A 16,180-nucleotide genomic window follows, 5' to 3' on the forward strand; every position below is an offset into this window, starting at 1 on the left:
AGAGCCGCAGAGCTGCTCCGGACCGGGAGCACTTAATGGTCGCGCATGCGCGAGCTGGCCCCGTCCGCCGGCGTTTATTCTTGTGGTGGCTATCTCGCCCGCGCGCCGTTCTTTTCTAAGGGATGACTGCGCAGCGCCACCTGCAGGCAGGAGCGAGGAGAGCACAGGCTCTTTCTGACCTCTGCTGCAACCCAGGGCAAGTTCTGGGATTTTGCAGAGCAGAGCGCAAAATAAATAAAAATAAAAAGCATGGTGGAGGGGCTGAGCGGTTTTCTGCAGCTCTTGCACGGTTGCAATTCCGGAGGAAAGGCATTCCGCTGCTGCAAAGCCCCCGTTGCAAGTGCCAGCATTTTCCTGCCTGCAAGATTTGGCAGGAGAAAGGGAGAGAAAGCAAAGGAGATGCGGTTCTCCCCGGGCAGGCAGCACTGGGAGGCAGCCGGAGCAGGAAAAAAGAGCTGGGTGAAATGCAAACTCTTGCAAAGGCAGAGTCAGGACCAGAAAAGGGCCATTGAAAGTTCTTTTGCTGCCTACAGCCACACCACCCTGAATGCACACGATCCCGTCCGATCTCGGAAGTTAAGCAGGGTCGGGCCTGGTTAGTACTTGGATGGGAGACCGCCTGGGAATACTGGGTGCGGTAGGCATTTTTTTGCATTTCCCCTTTTGCAACTCAGACCCAGGAATCCCTTCCTCTTTATCAAAGTCCATAGGCTTTTGCCTTGAAAGGCACATTGGATGCAAAGAAATGCTCTCCCTTCTGTCTCACAATTCCCCCTGAAATTGCAGCCACTTACACCGAATGGGAAATTCATGCATGGGAAAAATCTGCATCAAATTTCCCTTTTAAGGTGTCAGAACAGTCTTTGGATTTTGGAAAAAAAAGAGATGGTTCCTGAGCTCTGAGATGGGAAAGTCAAAGTGACAATTTATGGGAGCAAAAGCAAGAATCCCACCATACACACTTCCAGGTGGTCTCCCATCCAGACCTGACCCTGCTTAACTTCCAAAATTAGATGGCACCCAATGACATAACTCTGGATGCAGCTGCTGTTTATAGAACTGTCAAGTTTTTATTTTTTGCATTTCCACTTCCATTTTTCCAAAAATCTGCGGGCCTCTGAGTCACCTGGAAAGGCAGATTTGATGCCTAAAGTTGCAACCTGATTTTTTTCACATGCATGCACCCCGCATTCCAGATGCACGCAAGGAAGTGTGCTTCCTAACCTGTCTGCAATTTCAAGAGAAATTGCGAGATGGGGTGAGGCGATCACCCTTGAATGAGGATGCAGGTGCTCAGGTGCTCACCTGGAGAGCTTTTTCGCACCCCAAGCCCAAGCTTGCGGAGCTGTACGTGAGATTCCCAGAGACATCTCGTTGCCTGTTGCATGTCTGAACCTAGAGCCACGTGTTTCTGCAAAAACAGGCCGCAAGAACCATTTCCTAGCTCCCAAAGTGTTAAGCAGCTCCCAGCTTCCTTTTCAATCTCTGGCTCTGCTTCTACAATATGGACATTGCTCCTTAAACCGGGCGATTGCTTCTTTCTTTCCCAAATGTGCCTGCCTCTTGAGCACTGGGGCTTTACATAGGACATTGTGACATGGGCCCAAAGGCCCAAACCCTGAAATAGATCAGGAACTGTGGAAATGCACGATTCACTTCGATGGGAGCTTATGCAGGTGACCCTCCAGGAAGAGGGTGCCCTTAAATACAGCCTTTGTTAACCTGGTTAACCTAACCCTAACCCGAAGTCACCCCAGGCCTCAAAACCAAATTTCCCCTTTCTCTCTTCTAAAACAGCTTTTCTCTGCTCTTCTCTGCTTTCTGATGGGGGACACCTGGCTTGAGAGCAGTACATGTGAAAAGGATCTAGGAGTCTTGGTTGACCACAAACTTGACATGAGCCAACAGTGTGACGCGGCAGCTAAAAAAGCCAATGCAATTCTGGGCTGCATCAATAGGAGTATCGCATCTAGATCAAGGGAAGTAATAGTCCCACTGTATTCTGCTCTGGTCAGACCTCACCTGGAGTACTGTGTCCAGTTCTGGGCACCACAGTTCAAGAGGGACACTGACAAACTGGAACGTGTCCAGAGGAGGGCAACCCAAATGGTCAAAGGCCTGGAAACGATGCCTTATGAGGAACGGCTAAGGGAGCTGGGCATGTTTAGCCTGGAGAAGAGGAGGTTAAGGGGTGATATGATAGCCATGTTCAAATATATAAAAGGATGTCACATAGAGGAGGGAGAAAGGTTGTTTTCTGCTGCTCCAGAGAAGCGGACACGGAGCAATGGATCCAAACTACAAGAAAGAAGATTCCACCTAAACATTAGGAAGAACTTCCTGACAGTAAGAGCTGTTCGACAGTGGAATTTGCTGCCAAGGAGTGTGGTGGAGTCTCCTTCTTTGGAGGTCTTTAAGCAGAGGCTTGACAACCATATGTCAGGAGTGCTCTGGTGGTGTTTCCTGCTTGGCAGGGGGTTGGACTCGATGGCCCTTGTGGTCTATTCCAACTCTATGATTCTATGATTCTCACAAGATGCTGCTGCATAGGCAAAATGTTACTTTTATCAGTACGAGAAGGCTTCAAAAAGTCTAATGATTAGGCTCTGTCAAATGCCAAGCATAAAGCAAGCCTGGGAACTGACTCTTATCTCATTCAGCTGCAACACATCTTGGACACGCTGAACCGCAAAGCTCCTCAACGCCCTTGGCTTCTCATCCCCTTTCCTGGGAAGGGCGCCAAGAGTCCCAAAGACAGGAGCTTTCTGTTCATGCTCAGGAAACTCATCATGGGGCAGGGTTCCTGAGGAGGAGGAGAAAGGGGAGGGAACTGGAAGGGGAATATATGCTCTGTGCAAATGACTGCGAACCCGTGCTTGTTTGTGAAATTATCACACTAGCTCCTTCTACCAGTTCATGGATGGTAGAAATAAAGCTTTCTTTCTGAAATTATTCCTTGAGTGTCTGTTTGACTCCCACTTCCCTTTCCCGGGTGCAATACTCTTCCCACCCGAGGGCAAAGCCTAAAAAGGCTACAGTCCAAAGCATCCAGAGGGCACCAGGTTGGCAATGGCTGCTTTAATCTCTCAGGACTCGGAAGGAACAGCGAGAGCCGGACTAAAAGAACTCACAGGCTGCGCTTGTTTCTTTTCAAAGTTTATTCAAAGTCACGTGAACAGGATACCGTCAGGTCTGTGGGGCAGGCCCAGTACAGCTGAAGGCAAGTAGTCATTTTCAAGTTTAAGGCATATTTATATTAAAAAATAATAATAACCGGAAGTTCAGATTGTGCTTTTATTTCCCTTTTCGGAAAGAAGAACCGTGGACAGATCCTTGGATTTGCTGCGTTTTCCTGAGAGTAGATAGCCCAATGTGGATTTGTCCTTGTCGCTACCATCTTCCTCCAACTGGAAACATTTAATTTTTTGCTCTCACGCTAGAAAGTAAAAGGACAATTTGTGTGTCCCTCTAGGCACTTCCAAAGCACTAAACGCCAAGAAGAAGACCTCAAAAGCACTGATGGAGCCTATCCCTGTCTTCCATTAAGTTTCGCCAGTGAAAACAGGTGCAAATCTACCTTTACGTTTACCTGGGCAACCTTCATATTAGTTGTGAAAAAGCAGCTACTGGCACAGCGCTTTAGGAATCTGACCAGGGGTGGAAACTTTGCAATATGTTATAATAAAGAGTTCCATTTCCCCTCCCAGGTCTCTCATCTGCTCTCTGCTGACCTCCCTGCATAAATCATCTCCAATTGCACACCGGAAGGAAAAACTTAAGATGGGGAAAGACCTGGCCAGTTGCACGCTGACATTAAGGAATAGTAAGGCATATTGCAAGTGCTCCAGATGTGGAACTGCTGTGCTCACCAGTCACCGCAGTCCTTCAGGCGGAGGTCTGTATAGTTGCACAAATGGACAGGAGGTTTTGGAGCAGATTTTCCCCAAGCTGGTGGAGTGGACTACAACTCCCATCAGGCGCGGGAACTGTGGTCTAGCAACAGCACGAGGGCGCCAGTCTGTTCCGGAGCTGGGACCACCAGCCCTTCCTTGGGCTGTCGCCAAGTGCTGCGGCCGAGTTGCAAGAAAAACCTCAGCAACTGGAAAGGTGGGAAGAGGGGCGGCGGCGGCGATAAGGCTTTTGGGCATGCACAGAGCGCCGCTTGGAAAACGGGGTTTGTTTTCTGCCTCGGCTGATGGCAAGAGCCGCTCTGACAGGGACCCCAAGCTAAAACTGCTCCTTCTTCCAGAAATCCTGCTATGCAAACAGATCCCCAGGTGGGAAACAGACAAAGCCACCGAGCATTGAGTGTCACTCGGTTAGGGACGCAATCCAGCAGCCATAGGAAGAGGTTCCTCAAAGCCGCCCTCGTTAAACCTCTATTCTGAACCCGTTCCAGCTGGGAGCCCCGGTGCTGTCCCATTCGGAAGCGTTAAAACACAGAATTTCAAAGACACGCACGTGCAAAATACAAAACAGACACTCGATTGGGAGCTGCCCAGAGTGGCTGGGGAAACTCAGCCAGATGGGTGGGGTATAAATAATAAATTATTATTATTGTTGTTGTTGTTATTTATCCCCTCCTAAAGCCAGGAGATTGCAAGGTCAAAGCGCAGAGGTAACAAAGACCTCTCCGGTGAAACGCTTGCTACGCTTTGGGAAGGTGACAAGAGCCCCTTAAAGTCTCATTTGAAACAAAAGGACAAATCCACATAGGGAAACATCAGAGGTGTTTTGAGTCTTGCTCTCTCTAAGCCAGCAGGATCTCAGAAACAGATAAACTCCCCCCCCCATCCGCTTTAAATACAAAAAAATAGAAAAGTTTGGATCAACATTATTCATAAAAGATACAAAACCTGTGTGTATATATATATATATGTACACAGAAAACAGAACAATTGTGGGTTTTTTGGGGGGGGTAGGGGAGTCTTTTTTGCCAAAAAAGAGAGCGTGGATATTGCACTTTGTGGAATTTGGTCTTCACCAAGGAATTATTATTTTTGGAAGAGGCCGATGGGGAGGTGGGCAGGAGGAATCGAAGGCGGCCTTTGCTTTTAGAGCCCAGGTCTTCCCTTTACGAATGAGGTGGGGGGGGGGCAAGTGCCTATTGCAGCCACCGGGTGCCCTCCAAATGTTTCGGACTACAACTCCCATGAGGTTCGGCGCTGGCTGGGCCTGATGGGAGTTGTAGTCCGAGACCGTTTGGAGCCGCCCAGTGGCCTGTTGTACGAATGCAAACTGCTCCCCTGTTGAGCCTGGAACTTGGATGGGACAAGGCAAGTTGGCGGGTCGTAGGTGGAGAATTCTGCAAGACTCTCCCATTCCTCACCTGGAATATTCACCCTGCCGGAAGGAACCCCAATGGTGCCCGCATTCTGCCATCTTTCTCCTTTCCCCACGGCGCTGGTAGGAAGGCGACAGACAATGGAGTCTGCGGAGAAGGTGCCGCCAGTCCAGCCAACCGCAGCCGTTCCCCCCCGCCCCAGTCGTAACGGCCGGTGGGAAGGGAGGAAACGTGACCCTCTACAGCAAAAAGCACAACACAGTTGCTCAAGGGGACAAAGAGAAAGATGGACTTGTTTCCCCACTGAAAACCTTCTAACAGAACCGAGGATCTAGGGTGTGCGGGAGAGTCGTGGCGGAGGATTATCTGCACGGCAGTGCGCCAAGAAGCGGCGCAGCTGCGCAGAGATGGGGAGTTTGGGGCTTGGGTTTCCTCTCCGACTTTCTGCAAATGTAGAGGGACCCCAGAGAGATGGGGCCAAGTCATCAGGTCTGCCCTCCCCACGTTGTGCGTTTGCTAGACTTCTGCAGGACTGGCAACTAGTTTTTTCAAAACAGGGGCAATCGCAGAAGTGTGGCGGAGCTGGACTGCTGCTAGCCCACTAAGGGGAAAGGCCAGTGTTGTTATTTTTTTCTGGCGCTGAATCACCGGGGGGGGGGGTGGACTGGATGATCCTTGGGGTCCCCTTCCAACTCTCCAGCCCACGACAACTCCCCTGAACCCACCCTTCTCCTTGCGTCCTTTGGGAACTCAGAATTTGCAGCCCGCGGGTTATTCTCCCAAGGTTCTCACCCGGCCAAAGTCCTGTTGTTGTTTTTTTAAAAGCTGGACCCCAAGGGGAACTTGCTGCGGGTGACATCGGCTACCACCAGCCTGGTGCTCCCCTCCAAATGTTTTGGGTTGACAGGCCTGGCTGGGCCTGATGGGAGCTGCGAGCCAAAATACCTGGTGCCAACCGGACTGGCTTTTTATGCTTGTGTGATGCTGATGGGAGGCTTCCTGCTAACACCAGGCAAGTCGCCGATTTCAGAGTTAAACCCAAACCTGTTTTCTTCTCCTATCCACTGCCCCAGTCCACCAAGATAAGGAACTGAAGCCCAGACTGATACCCAGGGATTGGTGAACAGAATAAAAAGCACCAAGGTCTCAAAATTTGCTGCAACTGGGAAAGGGGAGTGTTGGGGAACGGTGTCTAAACCACACACCTTTCAAATTGGTACAAAAAAAAAGAGCCCTGGTTGATTCGTCTTGAGGGTTGATACAAAGGATCTACTACAGGTAGCTGTAAAAGTAAAAACCAACCTTCAACGCCGAGCAGGTTTGGTGCCTATAAGAGAAAGCACCTTAGGGTGCAGGTCAGAGTCATTAGCAGACCTCAGCCAGCTCCTTCAAAGGCTTTTCAATGTTTGGCCGGCGACGGCAAAGGGAGCGTGGCCCCCTTAAGAGAGGAGCGCTGGGCTTGTTCCAAGAGGGGAGAGAGCAAGAAGTCGAAAGCAGTGGGTCTGCCGGAGGGCTAGAAGGCCAGGAAGCCCACCTCTGTGGGACCAGAAGACTGCATGGAATCTTCTCCCGAATATGCTGAGCAGAGGCCGCCGGAAACTAAGGCTTGCTGGGTAAAAAGTTGGGGTGAAGACAGAGAGGTTTACCAAATGGCAGGGTTTTATTGCTGGTGAAGACACTTGCGGGACCCTAAGCTAGCCGTGTGCAGTAAGATTACAGACATCCTGTTGCTCTGCTCCTTGCCCACCCACCCCCATTCCACCAATACGACCCCCTCAACTTGGGGGTCACCGGTACCGAGCCATCCAGTTTCCAGAGCGAGTGGGGCTTTGGGGAGGGGGCCCCTCGCCTCCTCCTTCCCTTTTTCAAACCAGAGGGTAGGTTTAGGGGGTCGGGGTAGGACGAGCCGAAGACCCCTGGCTTAATGCTTTGCGGGTTTGCTGCTCTGCCAGAGTTATTTACTGCTTTCTTGAGAGCAAGAGGACAGAACTCCCGCCTTGGTGACGGAGAATCAGATGTCTTCGGGACCGGTGCAAGTACGACGTAGTGCAACGAAAACAGGTCCTTTTAAGGCCGTCGGAGAAAGACCAGACCGCAGTCTTGAGGCCGGTGCGTCTATTGCATTTCTGTCCCCCCAAAACTGCCAAGGATCGGGGGGAGGCGGATCAGGGACTCTCCCCCCAACCCCCAATTCCAGTCCTCTGTCTCTTTTCCTGGTGTGACAACCGTGTCACGAAATTGCCCCTTCAAGCGCTGCAGGAATCGAGTGCTTCGGTCAGGGAAACGAGGAGCAGCCGGATGGGCTCTAGGAAGCCCCTTCCCGAGATTGTTCTGTGCGTGCCGCCCTCGGAAGGCTGCTCCAGGCGTGTTAAGAAACCTCCGACTTGCAGGTGGGTCCCTGAGGAAGTTTGTTTTCCTCCTTCTTCTTCCACGCAGGGGAACTCTGCGGATCGCGACGCTCCGGGGACAATGCAAAGAGGCCTCCGGACAGCGGAAAACGCCCCCAAAGCGGTTAAGGGTGGGCAGATCTCATGTCCCGCCGTGGCTGCGAGGCTACAGGTGAAAGCCAACCCGAACTGCTTACTTGGACTCCGCGGGGTTGTATTCTGTCTCCCCGGACGACACCTGGGAGATGCGCCGTGTCGAACGCCACAGCCGCCTGTGGAACTGCCCCGACTTCACCTGCAGGCAGAACGTGGACCGGGAGGTGGGGAATTAGTTTTATTATTATTATTATTATTATTATTATTATTATTATTATTATTACTACTACTACTACTACTACTACTAGTGTTATCAGAATTCTAAGGTCTCAAATATAAATTAAACGTTCATAAATGTACAAGGCAAACGAACACATAGGCATATAAACCACATGTCTGACATAGCACAGGAGTGCAATACTGAAGCCATTTTGACTCTCCCAAATTGACCTCAAATATTTCTCTGCACTCATGAAGGAAATGGGAAAGGCACCCCCCCTAGTCTTTTTTGCTTACAAATCCTGTCTTAAGGGCGTATTTGTGTATGAGTAAGGTGAGCCTGTGACCCGGACTCAGGAATGAAGGTATTAACCGTCACAAAAGAATGGCCAGGCTGCCCAGGTAATGCAATCAGTGACCATTATCAGGTATCCTGGCAGGCAAGATTTCTGCTGTAGACCGCCTCCTTCTGTGATGTATGTACAGTGGTACCTCGGGTTAAGAACTTAATTCGTTCTGGAGGTCCGTTCTTAACCTGAAACTGTTCTTAACCTGAAGCACCACTTTAGCTAATGGGGCCTCCCGCTGCTGCTGCCACCCGACTTCTGTTCTCATCCTGAAGCAAAGTTCTTAACCTGAGGGACTATTTCTGGGTTGGCGGAGTCTGTAACCTGAAGCGTCTGTAACCCGAGGTACCACTGTATGATGTTTCAGGGGGGTGGTCTCAGGGGTCAGCAAACTTTTTCAGCAGGGGGCCAGTCCACTGTCCCTCAGACCTTGTGGGGGCCGGACTATATTTTGGGGGGGGGGAAATGAACAAAGGGTCGGACACGACTAAACGACTAAACAACAACATGGGCCGCTTGTGGCTCATGGGGCTTCAGTTGCTGACCAGTGCCATACAGGCTCTTGGAAAGGAGCAGGTTTCCCCCCCTATAACACTAGGAAGAATTGAGCTGAATGGCAGCTGTCACTCACTCACCTCCAGAGGCTGCCCTGCTCCGACCACAATCAGTTTCCCATCCTCCAAGCCCACAAGAATGTGGCTCTTCTCCTTCGTCACTGAGACGCTGTGGATGGGGACCTTCATTGCCAAAGGGGCAACAGCAGCTTGGAGGCTGAAAGGAGAGGAGGGGGGCGACTGTGTTAGGTGCCGAGGCACTTAAAATCTAAAATAGGTAAACATAAAGGGACCCCTGACCATTAGGTCCAGTCGTGGACGACTCTGGGGTTGCGGCGCTCATCTCGCTTTATTGGCCGAGGGAGCCGGCGTACAGCTTCCGGGTCAAGTGGCCAGCATGACTAAGCCGCTTCTGGCGAACCAGAGCAGCCACAGAAACGCTGTTGATCTTCCCGCCAGAGCGGTACCTATTTAACTACTTGCACTTTGACGTGCTTTCGAACTGCTAGGTTGGCAGGAGCAGGGACTGAGCAACGGGAGCTCACCCCGTCGCGGGGATTCGAACCGCCAACCTTCTGATCGGCAAGTCCTAGGCTCTGTGGTTTAACCCACAGCGCCACCCGCGTCCCTCAAAATAACGAGCATAATAAAGGCAGGAACAGGCGTGGGGACATCTTAGTGCAGTACGACTGTAAGGTAAAGGTACCCCGGCCCGTACGGGCCAGTCTTGACAGACTCTAGGGTTGTGCGCCCATCTCACTTAAGAGGCCGGGGGCCAGCGCTGTCCGGAGACACTTCCGGGTCACGTGGCCAGCGTGACAAAGCTGCATCTGGCGAGCCAGCGCAGCACATGGAAACGCCGTTTACCTTCCCGCCAGTAAGCGGTCCCTATTTATCTACTTGCACCCGGGGGTGCTTTCGAACTGCTAGGTTGGCAGGCGCTGGGACCGAGGAACAGGAGTGCACCCCGCCGCGGGGATTCGAACCGCCGACCTTTCAATCGGCAAGCCCTAGGCGCTGAGGCTTTTACCCACAGCGCCACCCGCATCCCTCAGTACGACTGTAAGTTAGAATTTAAAAACAAAAAATCCAAATAATTTTAATTGGTTTTCGTGTAAATATAAGAGCAACATATACCTCAAGGAGCGTCTCCTATACATACATATACATACACACACATACGTCTCCACCCCCATCGTTCAGCCCAGACACTGAGGTCCAGCTCCAAGGGCCTTCTGGCAGTTCCGTCCCTGCGAGAAGCGAGGTTACAGGGAACCAGGCAGAGGGCCTTCTCGGTGGTGGCGCCCGCCCTGTGGAACGCCCTCCCGTCAGATGTGAAGGAAATAAACAACTATCAGACTTTTAGAAGACACCTGAAGGCAGCCCTGTTTAGGGAAGTTTTTAATGTTTGATGTTTTATTGTGCTTTTAATCTTCTGTTGGGAGCTGCCCAGAGTGGATGGGGAGAGGGCCACAGCTGAGCTCAGGTCGTGCTTTGGGGCTCCCGCAATGGGCATCCGGTTAGCTATTGCAGAACAGGACGCCGGATTAGATGGACCACTGGCCTGATCCAGATGTGTTGCCGGACTCCAACCCCCATGAGCCCCGGGCCAGTGTGGTTGACCGTCAGGCATGATGGGAGTTGTAGTCCAACAGATCCCTTGTCGGATGTGAAGATTCAGAGGCTGCTTAATGTGGACTGCTTAGAGTTCCGAGCGAGGCATGTGAGATGCTGTCTGTTCAGACACAAGAGCAACTGAGCCGAGCATCAAGCGGTGAGCCATTACCTCTGCAGGTCCCTGATCTGCAAGGAGCACTGAACGGTCCCCAGAACGACAAACTCTTCCGTGACGCACATGGCAGTGACCTGCTCGTCCAGAGGGATGGAGACCAGATGCTTGCCGTTGACCGAGTACAGGTGTAGGGCAAACTTGTCCTTCAAGAAATGAGAGGTGGAGGTTAATAATAATAATAATATTAATTTTTTATTTATACCCCGCCCTCCCCAGCCAAGGCCGGGCTCAGAGCGGCTTACAAGCAATAATAAAAACAAGAAGAATGATTACAACTTAAAAACAAAAATAAAATACAACATTAAAATAATGGAACATTAAAATATTAAAATGTAGCCTCATTGCAGGAGGAGAAGGAAAAGAAAAAAGAAAGAGAGGGAGGGAGGGAATCAAATTGGCTCCAAGCCAAAGGCCAGGCGGAACAACTCTGTCTTACAGGCCCTGCGGAAAGAAATCAGATCCTGCAGGGCCCTGGTCTCATGAGGCAGAGCGTTCCACCAGGCCGGAGCCAGTGTTGAAAAGGCCCTGGCTCTGGTTGAAGCTAATCTAACTTCCTTAGGGCCCGGGACCTCTAGGGTGTTGCTATTTATGGACCTTGAGGCTCTCCGTGGGGCATACCGGGAGAGGCGGTCCTGTAGGTACGAGGGTCCTAGGCCGTGAAGGGCTTTAAAGGTCAAGACCAGCACCTTGAACCTGACCCTGTACTCCACCGGGAGCCAGTGCAGCTGGAAAAGCACTGGGTGAATATGCTCCCATGGCAAAGACCCCGTGAGGAGCCTCGCTGCAGCATTCTGTACCCGCTGGAGTTTCTGGGACAGCTTCAAGGGCAGCCCCGCGTAGAGCGAATTACAGTAGTCAAGCCTGGAGATGACCGTCGCATGGATCACTGTGGCCAGGTCGGGGCGGGAAAGGTAAGGGACCAACTGCTTGATGCTTAGTCAAGGGTGATCTCGCAAGAGCTGCTCCTTCAAACGGAAAACTTAAGCGGTCCTGCCAATGCCTCACAAACAGCACCAGCAGAGGTCTTTGGCGTGTGTGCAAAGTTGAAAGTGAGAAAGGGCCACTCTGCAAGACACCAGGCCCGGGCAGGACCCTGGCTCCCAAAATGGGTCTCTCGACAAGCACCTATGAGTCCTGCGCCGCTTCTGCCAGTGGCTCCACTTCGCCTTTGCCTAAACTCATGCCCAGCAGCAGCGAAGGCCCCCCAGAAAAAAATCCTTTTCCTCTTCCCTCCCTGATGCTCTTTCCTTGTGTGTCATGGCTTTTTAAGGGTGTGAGCCTGCGGGTAGGGACTATCTAGTTTTGACCGTACATAAACTGCTCTGGGATTTTTCTTGGCTGGACAAATGCTCCGAATAAATACGAAATGAATAAATGTAGGGGTGAATAAATATCCAGAGTGTGGGGGTCAGGTGGGATTGCTATGAGGAATTATGAAATATGGAGCAAGCTGTCAGGGAACTGACATCGGAGCCAGGAGTGGAGGCAAGGCTCCCAAGCAATGCCGGAGTAGGGCCCAGCAGGGAGAGAGGGGACTCATCGGCTGGGGAAGGAAATCAGTGTGACACCAGGGAGAAAGGGGGGCAGAGGGGGGCTTCGGAGAGATGGCTCCAGGACTCTTCGCCTGAGACCAGCGGGGAGAGCACGGGTCCTCCGCTGCCCACACCCACCCTGCGCAGAAGACTTCCGCGCAGGGAGGCTAGGCGGAGACTTGGCGTCAAGGAACTTTTATGCTGGAAGAAGTTCAGGAAACGCCCACTGACGGATTCTGCTAGCGACTGAGACAGACGCGGAGTGAAGGCTGTCCAGCCAGGGAATGGTTTAACCAGGCAACCTTGCCAAGAGTGGCGGCAACTTACGCACGAGCAACCCCATACATCCATTACACAAGCCATTGTGTCAGCGATGAAAGCATTGCGTTGACTGGGTTTGATTCATTGACGATAATTTCTGACCGAATCCCACAAACCTCTCCATCTCTGCTATTTGCTTTCTCTACGCCTGAAAGGCACGTATAAGTATTCTAAATACGCAGGCCAGTTGTTCATCAGGCATCCTGGGTCATAAAGATAGTATGTAACTTTGGTGTAGTTAATTTTTAGGTAGATCTTAAGGGCCAGGACACGGGTGGCGCTGTGGGTTAAACCATGGAGCCTAGGGCTTGCCGATCAGAAGGTTCGAATCCCCGTGACGGGGTGAGCTCCTGTTGCTCAGTCCCTGCTCCTGCCAACCTAGCAGTTCGAAAGCACGTCAAAGTGCAAGTAGATAAATAGGTACCGCTCTGGCGGGAAGGTAAATGGCGTTTCCGTGCGCTGCTCTGGTTCGCCGGAAGCGGCTTAGTCATGCTGGCCACATGACCCGGAAGCTGTACGCCGGCTCCCTCGGCCAATAAAGCGAGATGAGCGCCACAACCCCAGAGTCGGGCACGACTGGACCTAATGGTCTGGGGTCCCTTTACCTTTAAGGGCCAGGAAGAGAGTTCACAAGGAGATGGTAAATACTCTTTCCTTGCCATCCTTCCTTCCTTCCCTGCCTGTTTATGGCCTCCGGGGTTTTGCTGAATGCATTCCTCTAGTCCTGTTTTATTTACTCTCAGATATGTATGCATGCTCAAAGTAGTCTTTGTAGTTAACAGGATTTCTGATCTATCCCACGTGGGGTTTTTCGAAATGCTCAGAGGAAATCTGATTGGTTCTTATGAACACGGTGTGAAAATTCTATTGTGAATAAAACGACCTGGGCCAAGGGGTGGACAAGAATTTATTATTGCACTCCGCCCAGAATCTTGCTGGTCAAGCCTCGTGTGTATTTTATTAATCAGAGTCCAATCCTCCCTTGCTTTGGGAACGCTACAATAAAAACCGACACCGAATGAGATTTTGGCTCCGTGGGCTCCTTCCGTCCTGATTCTACAAGCTCCCAGTTTGTTTCTACAAAGGTCCCTGCGCTACAGAGAGAGACCCTTTTGAGAATCGCTCGGGACTAGTCTCTCTCATCCGCCAAGGTGACCCGCCTGCTTCGCCCCCCCCCCCCACCCCAAGTAAGGCCCCCCGCAGCCCACCTTCAGAGAGGCTCTCCCTTCCACGGTCGTCTGCACCACGACCTGCCCCTCGTGCCCCATGGTGAGGTTGGAGACTGTCACTGGCAAGGAGCTCTCGCAGGGAGGCCTTAGCGACTGCATGAACTGGCCTCGGCGGACGGTGTGCACAATGACAGTGCCGTCCTGGAAGAAGAGAAAGTTTTCCGCGATGAGAAGGATGCCAAGGAAGGGAACATGGGGAGAGAGAAAGAGAGCGCATAATAATAATAATGATAATAATAATAATATTTATTTATACCCCGCCCTCCCCAGCCAAGACCGGGCTCAGGGCGGCTAACACCAGATATAAAAACAATTGATTAAAATACAACTTAAAAACAAGATTAAAGTGCAACATTAAAACGCAGCTTCATTTCAGTAGAAACTCAAATCAAAAACTTTGGGGGGATGAAAACGTCAAATCTTCACCAAGGCCAACTATCCGATACGATACCTTTATTGTCATTGTCTCATACGGAACAATGAAAAATCTACATAAGACATTCAAAACCACCTAAAAACTCTGAAACCCCATTTTAAAATACAATATACCCCTATAGAGACTCCTTATACTGTGTTTAAAACCAGAATTGCCTTTGGGTAGAAACTGTTTCTCAGGCGGCTAGTCCTGGCCTTTATAACCCTGTACCTTCTTCCAGAAGGCAGAAGCTGAAAGAGATGATTTCCGGGGTGCGCACTATCCTGCGCTATCTCTGCAGCTTTCTTATGGCACTTGGAAGCATAGATTTGGTCCAAGCCTTTGTGAGCCTCATAGACACCCTTCTGCCTCTTGTCATCAGAATCTTCTGGGTTCAACTGCGTGTGTACCAGAAGGAGGCCGCGGACAAGAATGAGGTCCCTGCTAAGCGGTGCTCCCACAGGAGATCCAGAAAAGGTGCGTCCAGCCCGGAAGGCACATGCAGACAGCTCACCTTTGACCCCGAGACGGCCATGTCCAACTCGGTGCTGATGGCGACGCACGTGACTTCGTCGTCGTGCCCGTAGAGGACCTGGACGGGCTTGGGTGCCAGGCCACAGGAGAAGCCACCCTGGGGCAGAGGAGAAAAGAGGCCGTCAACAGAATCTCTCAGAACCGTAGAGCTGGGAGGGTCATCCAGTCCAACCCTCCTCTTACCTGCTGCAGGACCTGCCAAACCATGCAGGTAGTATCCCGTGACCCGGATATGAGGTAGATTCCGCACAGATCTAAGGCCAGGCAAGTGACGACGTCTGCAGAGAGAGGAGAGGGGAATCACCAAAACAGAAACACGGATAACGGTCGCCAGTTAGTCACTTTATCTACATGCAGGGGATAAACATATATACTGTATTTTCTGGCGTACAAGACTACTTTTTAACCCAGGAAAATCTTCTCAAAAGTCGGGGGTCGTCTTATACGCCGGCTACAGCAGCAGCTCCTATAGCAACTCCCCACCAAAGGACAAAACGACAGCAAATTAAATCAGAGGACACCAAGCTCTCTAGATGAAGCAGAAATACGCTTGAAAATTGGCCTCAGAAGCATCCCCCCACCCAATCACCAGCAACAGAACGACCCTAACCGCTCCCGGTAGTAGACCACTAGCAAATTCCATGAGAGAGGCTCAACAAAAACAGGAAAAAATTCCCCCCAATTCTTCAGCAGGTCTGACAAAAGCAATAACCGAGCAAAGTTCAACGACGTCCTAGTGATTGAGGAAGCGAGCCAAAGACGAAGCCCTCCGGCTCGCTCCTCTGTTTAAACGGACCCGGCTATGCCCCATGCCCCCCAGGAAATGGAGCAGAGTTCTGAGCCGGACTGGAGACTGGTTTTTTTAAAAATTTATTTGGTGTGCGTTGGAAGAGGGGTAGTCTCATACGGCGAGTATATCCCAAACGCTATATTTTAACTGGAAAAGTTGGCGGTCGTCTTATACACCCAGTCGTCTTATACGCCGGAAAATACGGTACATATGTACAAATGGAGGAGCATTCAAGGACAACTCCCCGCAGGCAGAAAAGGAGTGTGTGAGGGACGCAATAGTAAGATAACTTTAACGACCGGAAACAAAGAAGAACAACCAGTTTAGCCACTAGGATGATATTCTTCGAACTTTCAGTGAACAAAAAGGGAAATGGGGCGGAAACTCTAGGAAGAGATAACAGAACAATAATACTATTGGAATTATGAGAACTGCTCGTCTGAAAATCCTCCTTCCCTTCTCCGTTAGCATGCATTTGCTAGAATTAGTACATAAATGCTAGCTTTTCAGTGGTTAGTTAAGCTTAAAGTCCCTCAGGCATGCTTTCAAAACTATTTAGGTTTTCAAATGGCGGGAAAGAAGCTTCACAGAAAAGGAAGGAAATAGCACTCAGTCGTTTCCATTCTCTTCTCTCCGTAGCTAGAAACATGCCCTTTTAAGATTGAAGACAGAACGAAAGG

General features: G+C 50.9%; 1 protein-coding gene and 1 non-coding gene across 6 annotated transcripts in view; one reads left to right on the top strand and one right to left on the bottom strand.

Moving 5' to 3' along the window:
- The first annotated feature begins 525 nt into the window (after positions 1-525).
- Positions 526-644, top strand: LOC128398592 (5S ribosomal RNA). The gene has a single exon (XR_008327173.1). It is a non-coding gene; the product is annotated as a 5S ribosomal RNA (ribosomal RNA).
- A 6,618-nt stretch (positions 645-7,262) lies between these two features.
- The window catches only part of NBEAL2 (neurobeachin like 2), a 217,823-nt gene continuing 208,905 nt past the window's right edge, over positions 7,263-16,180 (bottom strand). For all 5 annotated transcript variants that reach the window (XM_053409367.1, XM_053409366.1, XM_053409369.1 and 2 more), the window contains 6 exons: positions 14,894-14,988; positions 14,691-14,807; positions 13,741-13,902; positions 10,674-10,822; positions 8,969-9,104; positions 7,263-7,966 (listed from right to left, as the gene is read on the bottom strand). In XM_053409367.1, the coding sequence (XP_053265342.1) occupies positions 7,865-7,966; positions 8,969-9,104; positions 10,674-10,822; positions 13,741-13,902; positions 14,691-14,807; positions 14,894-14,988 (761 nt within the window). In that variant the 3' untranslated portion in view covers positions 7,263-7,864. The remainder of the gene's footprint in view (positions 7,967-8,968; positions 9,105-10,673; positions 10,823-13,740; positions 13,903-14,690; positions 14,808-14,893; positions 14,989-16,180) is intronic.

This window comes from Podarcis raffonei, chromosome 12, assembly GCF_027172205.1.
Source record: "Podarcis raffonei isolate rPodRaf1 chromosome 12, rPodRaf1.pri, whole genome shotgun sequence".
Lineage (NCBI taxonomy): Eukaryota > Metazoa > Chordata > Lepidosauria > Squamata > Lacertidae > Podarcis > Podarcis raffonei.